Source organism: Chrysochloris asiatica, unplaced genomic scaffold (assembly GCF_000296735.1).
Source record: "Chrysochloris asiatica unplaced genomic scaffold, ChrAsi1.0 scaffold00143, whole genome shotgun sequence".
NCBI lineage: Eukaryota > Metazoa > Chordata > Mammalia > Afrosoricida > Chrysochloridae > Chrysochloris > Chrysochloris asiatica.
The window spans coordinates 6122214-6132176 of NW_006408661.1; the positions used below are offsets into that span (position 1 = coordinate 6122214).

Sequence of the window (9963 nt, forward strand, 5' to 3'; positions counted from 1 at the left end):
AGCCCAGGATGGCTGCCTTCACCTACACCAGATTAGGCGACGCTCTAACCAGTCAGCCTGAGTCTACCGGCTGGAATCGCCCGGTGGTACGGGGTGCGGGGTGCGGATAGGCTTTGTGTGCGTTTGTTTGTCTCTTCATCGATCCCACCAGGGCGGGAGGCGCCGGCCGCGACCCCCGAGGAGGCGGGGCCTCTGCGCGCTGAGCTCCGCCTGGTGAGGGTTTCACAGCCACCGCCGCCGCCGCCACCCTCGTTTGTTCCGTTAGGTCGTGCTCCTCCGACCGCTGCATCTGGGGCCAGCTACGCCGGACGTGGCTGCCGGGTGGCCTTCTATGGCCTTCATCCTACTCAAACCCCGTTTTTGTCTTTTTTCTCCGCTCCTTTACTTTTCTTGCTTAACGGCGCACCGGCAAGGTGCTTGGCAAAACTCAGACTGAAAACAGAGAAAGAGAGAGAGAGGAAAAATAGGCAAATTTGATGCACCCGCCTTGGTCATCCCTAGTTTGTGAAGTGTCGAAACCATGTCTGAGTCCAGCGAGATAAGTGAATTTGGCTACATCATGGAATTGCTAACTAAAGGCAAGGTAAGTTCTGGGCGCGCGGTGCCGCGAACTGGGCGCCAAAGGGGCACTACCTGGCCTGTAGCTGTGTGCGTCTGGGTCCACTCCAGCGGCCCAGGGAGGCGGGAGCTGGAACCCTGGGGCTCCGCGCGCTCAGAGCATGGAGTTCCCAGTAGCTGCAGAATGCAAAGTTGTTGTTGTTAATTGCTGTCGAATCCATTCTGACTCATAGCAACCCTGTATAGGATTTCCAAGGAGGGAATGGTGGGTTTGAACTGCCAACCTCATGGTTAGTAGTCAAGTGCTTATCCTACAGCGCCACACTAGGATTCAAGAATGCAAAGTAGATGCCCTTTATTTACTAAGCGATGTCTCTGAAACGAGCCTAGGGGGACTTTTCAAACATATTTGGGGCCAGCTGGGCGGTGATGGGGCTGCAACGATGTCGACAGATCGTCCAAAGATTGGGAGCAGGTCCCGGCGTTGATCGAGGGTCCCTCGGCTAAGCGTGTTAACTTGGAGTGGGTGTTTTGCTTCGCCCTGCACTGAGCGCGGAGGGGAAGGTCGGACCCGTGGGAGAACAGTCCCAGTGGGCGGGATCAAGTTCAGCATCGAGTCAAACTGTGTGACTGGTAAATGGGGCTTAATTTCCATTTAACGCCATTTCACCGGTCTTTTTAGATCCTTTGCCCCTGCCCCAGGCCGGGGAAAATTTCAAACGTCTTCTTTAGAAGGGGAGTGGGGGAGGCTGGAAGAGCCGGAGCACAGCCCGGCACCTGTCGTGGAGTCCTTTCGGAACCCGGCTGGCGCCGTCGGGGCGCTCCGGGACCACGCCCTCGGCCTGGTAGAAAGCGTTGCGGGAGGGGAGGCTGGGTTCTGCGCAGCCTTCCAGAAAACTGCCTAGAGTGCCGGCTTGCTCTGAGTGGTTTGCAGGCGGGAGGTGTTGAGAAATGCCAGACTGTAAAGGGCGCAAGGCTTCCTGGGCTGTTTGGCTGCTTCAGTCTGCACTATCAGGCAGCGAGAGAGCGGGTAATGGCTTCTGCATTTGCATTTTGAACGTAGAGGGTCAAGAAGAGGTGATGACACAGAGGAGAAACTGTCAGCATGCCGCCATCGAAAGGGAGAAAGATGGTTCTGCAACCCTAGGCCATGTGGTTCTGGAGTGAGCACCAACTTGTCTCACATCTCGTAACCCTTACTCTGCAGATATAAAAGGTCCTGCGGTTCTCGGGGATGCAGAACCAGTTTTAATATATTCTCAGCCTAAAGCTTCCAAAGCTAACCGTACACACACCCCGCCCCTCGAATTCCTTCCTATTCTGCAAACACTGAACACACACATCCAGAATAGACTATTAAATAACATCTTTAAGGTGAAATCTGTGCCTTTGGCAGCTCAGCAATTTGCAATCCCTCCTTCCCCTTACCTACCCAGAGGTCTCTGTGCCTCCTTTTTTCCTGTCTCGTGCTCTATCCTGCACCTTGATGGACCTTTCTGCACATGCATGGGGGAAACCTGGTCCCACATATCCAAGGTCCACGTCACCCCAAACAGCAGCTCCTTGGCCACCCCCAGGCCTAGTGGCACCCCGCAGCCTTCTCCACTCTCAGAAGACAAACTCTGAGGAAAGGCGTGCACAGCACTGGAAGCAGAATCTGAACAGATTGGAGTGGGAAACTCGGGGCCCTTTGTATCCCAAGAAAATTCCAGAAAGAAGGGCTGGCCCTGGGCAAAGAGGTACAGGATCAGAGGAGAGTCTTCCAAAGCACGGGGCCCACAGCAAGACCGAGTAAATTTCTGTTTGGGAACGTTGTTGGGAAAGGAGAGGGAAGAGGATACCTTTTGTTCATTGCAAAATAAATAGACTATGATGGCTTCAGGAATGGGATGATAGATGAATTTAGGCTGATGATAGATGAATTTAGGCGTGTAGTCTTCAGGCATTCTTTAAAGTAAAGCATAACTGTAGTAGTTGGTTAGTGTTTTCCTGCTGTTTCAGGCACAACCTGAAATTCTGAGTGAATAGCTCTGGGCTGGACCCAGGATCTGCTAACAATAGTACAGGTGATTATGAAATAGGGAGGTAGGACAGAGCCATTAGTGAACTCTTAACACTTTATAAAACTCTTGATTTGTGAACAAAACCAAACCTCTCCAAATGGCATTGTATTCACTAGCATATGTTCACTGTAATCAGCAATACTGAGTTTCTGTCCCTAGGCAGGTCCTCTTCATTCTATAGCAGCAGTAGGCTTGCAAGTGGAGTCCTGGTGTGGTGCTGTAGGATAAACACTGGATGGATAAGCACCATTTTTGAATTATCTTCACGTGACAGCAACAAAAAGACTTGCAAGCAAACACAGGAACATTCTCAGCTGACTTCAAAATTAAGAGAGACTCTAGGTCCCTTAGAGACCTTTGAGATTGGAAAGCAGGCTCTCACAGTAAGACTCTAGAATGGTTGTTCCCTCTGTCTTCCCCACCCCCACCTCCTCATGAATAGTATCTTCATCACCTCAGCTCAAGCTTACACCCTGCTCACTTTCCTCATGCCCCACCCTAAACCACAGTTTTGTGTGATTATACAGAATTTGAACATTCAATACCTCTGTAAGTATTAGCTATGGAATAGTAGACTCTTGAGTTTGACTGCTTTATTTTCCTTTGAGGTGTTAGGTTCCACAAAGTAGTTCAGATTTGTAATGTAATGAACAATGTGAAACTGGTCTATAGTTTTTCTGCTTCTTCTCCTTCCCTTCAAGTTTAGACCAGTGAGTTGACCAGCATCGTAATTTCCTTCAATTTCCACCCAGATGTTGTCTTACCTTCATTCTGGACTTCTTTAACTCAGTAAATTAGCTAATTTAAAATACATAATTTTAATATTTTATAAAATCAATACATTTGAATATTTTGCACTTTGCAAAAATATTCAAACATTAAAAAAGGTTTTACAGCGAAAAAGTGGAAGTTCACTGTCACCTCCAATCCACTGCCCTCCCATTCTTTCAAATGAAACTAAGTTATTGTGTGTTCTCTGAATGTGGGAGGTGAGCCTTTCATTGTAGGGTAATCTGAAACCCATGTGACAAACTTGATCAGCTTATTTTACTCTACTGTGATGATTACTTTAATATTTAAAGTAGACAGTGACCTCTTCTATTGTGCTCTTTCTGCTAATCTAACAGTACTGTGTCCTATAAGTAAAGCTAGTCATTATATTAATTCTCAAGAGGTTTGCAAGCCAGTGTAAATGTACTGCTTGTCTTTATCTATGAAAAGTTTTCTATTGCTAATAGGTTTCTTTTACAACTCAATTATCTGGAATAAACAGAGTTTTCTAGAACTATAATCAATTTATAGGATTAATAAAGACAGTATTTTCTAAACTGTCTAGAGGCTGTTTTGGTGTCTTGAAAGATTTACTTAATTTTTTTTTTAATCATTTTCATATATCTAATCCCTTCACCCATAAACACTTTTCTGGAATCATAAAATGGAGATTTGATTATATTTAGACTATGAGGGGGCTTCAAAAAGCTTGCAGAAAAATGGAACGGAAAGGTAATGAAAATGTCATGGAGTTGATTCCTACTCAGAGCAACCGTATGCATAACAGAAAGAAGCACTGCCTGGTCCTGGGCCAGCCTCACAATTACTGTTATGTATAAGCCTTTTGTTACTGCCACTGTGTCAGTCTATCACACTGAAGGTCTTTCTATTTTTTGCAGACATCCCACTATATCAAGCATGATGCTCTTCTGTGGGACTGGTCCTTCTTGACAACAATTCCAAATAATGGCAGGTGAAGTCTCATTATTCTCACTTCTAAAGAACACTTCTGCTATACTTCTTCTAAGACAGATGTGTTTGTTCTTCTGTCAGTCTATGGTACTTTCAATATTCTTCACCAATAGTATAATTCAAATGCATTGATTCTTCCTTAGTCATGCATATGAGGCTATTGAAAATACTGTGACTTATGTCAGGTGCACCTTAGTCCTCAAATTGACATCTTTACTCTTGGACACTTTAAAAAGATCTTGTGCAGAAGAAATACCTAATGCAATATGTCATTTGGTTTCAAGACTGCTGCTTCCATGAGCGTTGATGGGTGATCTGAACAAAATGAAGTCTTTGATAACTTCAATCTTTTCTCCATTTATTGTGGTGATATTTATTGTTCCAGTTGTGAGGATTCCTGTTTTGTGTTTTTTTTTTGTTTTTTTTTAATTGAGACATAATTCATACTGAAGATTGTAGTCTTTGATCTTCATCAGCAAATATTTCAAGTCTTCTTAACTTTCAGCAAGCAAGGTTTTGTCATCTGCATATTGCAGGTTGTTAATGAGTCTTCCTTCAATTCTGATGCCATTGTGTTCTTCATACAATCCAGTTTCTCAGATTATTTGCTGTGATAGTTATGGTTTTGTATCAACTTAACTGGGCCATGATTCTCACTGGTTTGGCACTTGAGATATAGTTATTCCCATAGTGAAATATAATACTATGAAATGAACTCTATGATGATTGGCTTTGAGTAACCACTTGATTGAAAGGCAGTGTAACCACTTGATTCTTGGGGCAGTGGCCTGCTTCATATATATTAGACACTCATGCAAAGCTTGTTTGATTTCTGCTGGTTCTGGATCTTGCATATGGCTTGATCTCTGGTTCTTTGAATATGGGATAGTGGCCTGCTCCTGTCTATTTTAGTTCATCTGACCCAGACTTGGGACTCTCCCACTTCTATTTGTGATTCATTTTCTTGATATAAACATCTTTGTATTTGTACATATATGTTTCACTGATTTTGCTAGAGAACAAAGCCTAAGACATTTGCTCAATTCACAGATTGAATAAGTATAGTGAAAGGATGCAACACTGTACACACCTTTCCTGATTTTAATCATTCAGTATCCCCTTACTCGGTTTGAACAACTACTTTTCTAAGTACAAGTTCCTCATAAGCACAATTAAGTCTTCTGGAATGTTCTTCACATACTTTGTTAGGATCCACATAATTGAATACCTTTGCATAGTCAATAAAGCACAAGTAAACATCTTTCTGGTATTCACTGCTTTCACCCAAGATCCACCTGACGTCAGCAGTAATATTCCTACTTCTTCATCCTTTTCTGAATTTGGTTTGAATTTCTTGCAGCTCACTCTTAATGAATGTATTGCTGGAACCATTTTTAAATTATCTTCAACAAAATTTTGTTTGTATGTAAAATTAATAATATTGGTTTGATGTAGTCTGCATTCCATTGGGTCACCTTTCCTTGGAATGGGCACAAATATAGATCTCTTTCAATCCATTGTTTAGGTCACTGTCTTCCAAATATTTTCCCATAGACAAGTGAGTGCCTCCAGTGCTGCATCACAGTTTGTTGAAACATTTCAATTTGTATTCCATCAGTTCCTGGAGTCTTGTTTTTCTTCAGTGCTTTCAGTGCAGGATAGACATTTTCCTTCAATAGTATACTCAATTCTTGGTCCCATGTTACCTCTTGAAATGATTGAATATCAACAGTTCTTTTTGGTACAGTGAGTGACTCTGTTTATTCCTTCCATCTTCTTTTGATGCATCATGCATGATTTAAATTTTTGCCCATGCTGTTGTTGTTGTTAGGTGTTGTCTATTTGGTCTCGACTCATAGAGACTTTATGCACAACAGAATGAAACCCTGTCTGGTCCTGCACTGTCCTCACAGTCATTACTACACGTGAGTCCATTGCTGCTGCTCTTTGCTAGTCCATCTCATTGCAGGGTGGCCTCTTTTTCACTGGCCCTCCATCTTAGCAAGCATGATTTTAAAAAAAGGCAAAAGGACTGGTCCCTCCTGATAATACGTCCAAAGTATGAGAGACAAAGTCTCGCCATCTAGCTTCTAAGGAACATTCTGGTTGTACTTCTAACACAGATTTGTTCGTTCTTTTAGCAGTCGTTGGTACTTTGAATATTCTCCTTCAACACTCTAACTCAAATGCATCAATTCTTTTACAGCCATCCTTATTCAATGTCCAATTTTCACATGTGAGGCTGTTAAAAATGCCATGACTTGGGTCAGGCACATCTTAATTCTTAAACTGACATCTTCGTTTTTGCATACTTTAAAGAGATCTTATGCAACAGACTTGCCTAATGCAGTGTCTCTTGGTTTCTTGACTACTTTTTCCATGAGTGTTGTTATTGGATCCAAGCAAAATGAAGCCTTTGACAACTTCAATCTTTTCTACATTTATAATGATGGCCCAGTGGTAAGGATTTTTGTCATCTTTACATTGAGGTGCAACCCATACTGAAGGCTGTGGTCTTTGATCTTTATCAGTATTTTAAGTCCTCTTTGCCTTCAGCAAGCAAGGTTTTGTCATCTGCATATGGCAAGTTGTTGATGAGTCTTCCTTCAGTGCTGATGCCATGTTCTTCTTCATATAATCCAGCTTCTCAAATCATTTGTTCAGCGTACATATTGGATAAGTATAGTGAAAGAATACAACCCTGGCACACAATTTTCTTGAATTTAAACCTTTCAGTATCCTTTTGTTCTATTCGAATGACTGTCTCTTGACCTATGTTCCTTATAACCATAATTGAGTGTTCTGGAATACCCATTCTTTGTAATGTTGTCCATAGCTTGTCATGATCCACACAGTCCAAAGACTTTGCACAGCCAATAACACACAAGTAAACATCTTTCTGGTATTCTGTTTTCAGCCAAGTTCCTTCTGATGTCATCAGTGACACCCTCATTCTACATCCTTGTCTGAATCTGGTGTGAACCCTCTGGCAGTTCCCTGTCAAAGTACTGTTGCATCTGTTATTTGTCTTTTGCATCCATTTTTGTATTATCTTTGGCAAAATGTAATTTGCATGTGACTCTAATGATATTATTTGATGATTTTCACGTTCCATTGGGTTATCTCTCTTTGAAATGGGCACAACTATGTATCTTTTGTCCATAAAATCCTTCAATATTGCATGTTGGGGCTTGAATTTTTTCTCTAGTTCTTTCAGCTTGAGAAATGCTGAGCATGTTCTTCCCTTTTGGTTTTTAAACTCCAGTACTTGGCACATTTCATTATAATAACTTTGTCTTCTAAGCTGCCCTGTGAAATGTTCTGTTTAGTTCTTTTACTTCATCATTTCTTCTCATTGCTTTAGCTTTTCCACGTTATTTTTGCCTTTTCTTTCTTTCCTGTCTTTTTAGTGACCTTTTGCGTTTTTCATGTATGACGTTCTTGATGTCATCCCACAAGTTTTCTGGTTTTCGTCATTAGTGTCTAATTAGGTATCATAGCTATTCTTGAGATGGACTCTAAATTAGGATGTTGTTGTTATTAAGTGCAGTTGAGTCAGTTCTGACTCATAGTGACCCTTTATAGGGTTTCCAAGGAACAACTGGTGGCTTTGACCAAGCAACCTTGCAATTAGAAATCCTGTGTTTATCCTACAGTGCCACATCAGGACTCCCAAATGGACTGTACTCAAGATCATATTCTGGTTCTTGTGGACTTGTTTTAATTTTCTTCAACTGCAGCCTGAACTTGCATAGGAGCAATTGATGGTCTGTTCTACAATCTGACCCTGACTTTGTTTTGGCTGATGATTTGGAACTTCTCCATTGTTTCTTCCCATAAATGTCGTCAATAGGATTGCTGTGTATACTGTCTGGTGAGGCCCATGAGTGATAGCATTAATATCATAGAGGTTAGGATTTACAACTCAGAGACTAATACCATCAGATCACAAATGAAGGGTAATTACATCATAACATGAGACTTGTGGCCTAAGCAAGTGGACTATTATTTTGGGGGCACATAATTCAGTTTGAAATAGCAACTAAAATCAACAGAAAAACCAGAAAGTACTTCCCATTTCCTGTGGTTCCATAGTCACTGTTCACACAGCCTCCATTCCCCTGAGACCAGAAGAACTAGATGGTCCCTGGCTACCCATACCAAGAGCTCTAGTCAGGATCACAATAGAAGATCCTTAGCAGATAGGGAGGGAGAAAAAGTAGAACAAAATACAAAATTGTAAAAAGATAAGACTTACTGGTCTGATAGAGACTAAGGGCACCTTGGAGACTGTAGTCCTTGAGCACACTCTCTAAGTTGGGAACTATACCCACTTCCAGGGTTCGACTTTGAGCCAAACAATGTTGTTGTTGTTAAGGACTGTCCAGTCACCTTCCACTCATAGCAGCCTTACATAGGGTTTCTGAAGAGTGGTTGATGATTTGAATCGTAGACCTTGTTGTTAGCAGTTCAATGCCTGTCCTACAGTGCCATGCCAGCATAGCTAAACAAGAAACTGACCTAAAGTGAATAATAACACCAGGGATGAATGTACTCTAATACCAACAACAATAAAAGAACAAGAGGGCAGCATTGATACAAAAAGAAAGCTCTGGATTCAGGAAGGAGAAGGAAAGAAAGCCGAGTGGAGATGGGAAATGCAGGGAGGAAGTGGGAAGATGACTGTTACGTTTAGGGGATTGCAACGAATATCAAGAAATAAAATGTGAACAAACTGTTAAATGGAAAACTAATTCACTCTGTAAAATTTTGCCCAAGGTACATTAATAAAGAAATGGTTAAAAGTGAATTTAAAAAAACAAACAAACTTTTTACAATCTTGAACTATAAATTTTTGTACAAAGGTATTTACAGTATGATGTTGTTGTTTTAGGTGCCGTCGAGTCTGTTTCTACTCATTTGTTCCCCCGTGCACACACATACACACACAAAACACTGCCTGGGCCTGCACCATCCTCACAGTTGTTCTTATGTTTGAGTTCATGGCTGCAAGTGCTGTCAAGCTATCTTGTTGAGTTTTTCTCTTTTTTGCTGACAAGATTTGTTTGTTCTTCTGCAGTGTACCTTAATCCAGAAAGTGAAATAAAAATACTATGCAAGTTTTATGACTATGAATAAAGTGTAATAATAAAATATACAATAACATATGCATCATAGGAACACTCTGGTTGTACTTCTCCCAAATCAGATGGTTCATTCTTCTGACAGTCCATGGTATATTCACTATTCTTCACCAACACCATAATTTAAATGAGTCCGTTCTTCTCAGGTCTTCCTTATTCATTGTCCATCTTTGGCATGCATATATCATGACTTAGATTAGGCACACTTTCATCCCAAAAGGGACATAAAAATAATTCCATGTAAGCTTTTTATACATGGATAAAGTATAATAATAAAACATACAATAAAACATGCATGTGAATAATAAACATGAAATTCAGGCTAGAGATTAATTTTTTAGAACAGAGGGCAAATACTGGCATGGACATATTTACATAAGAAACTTCAAATAAATCTAAAATAAAATACATGTAATCAATGTAAAAGTTGTTGTTGTTGTTAGGTGCCATCAAGT

At 41.3% G+C, this 9963-nt stretch overlaps 1 protein-coding gene across 1 annotated transcript in view; it reads left to right on the forward strand.

Annotated features, from left to right (window-relative positions):
• Positions 1–391: 391 nt before the first annotated feature.
• The window catches only part of TRIM36 (tripartite motif containing 36), an 80155-nt gene continuing 70583 nt past the window's right edge, over positions 392–9963 (forward strand). The window contains exon 1 of the mRNA XM_006870536.1: positions 392–583. Coding sequence (XP_006870598.1) covers positions 521–583 — 63 coding nt within the window. The 5' untranslated portion in view covers positions 392–520. The remainder of the gene's footprint in view (positions 584–9963) is intronic.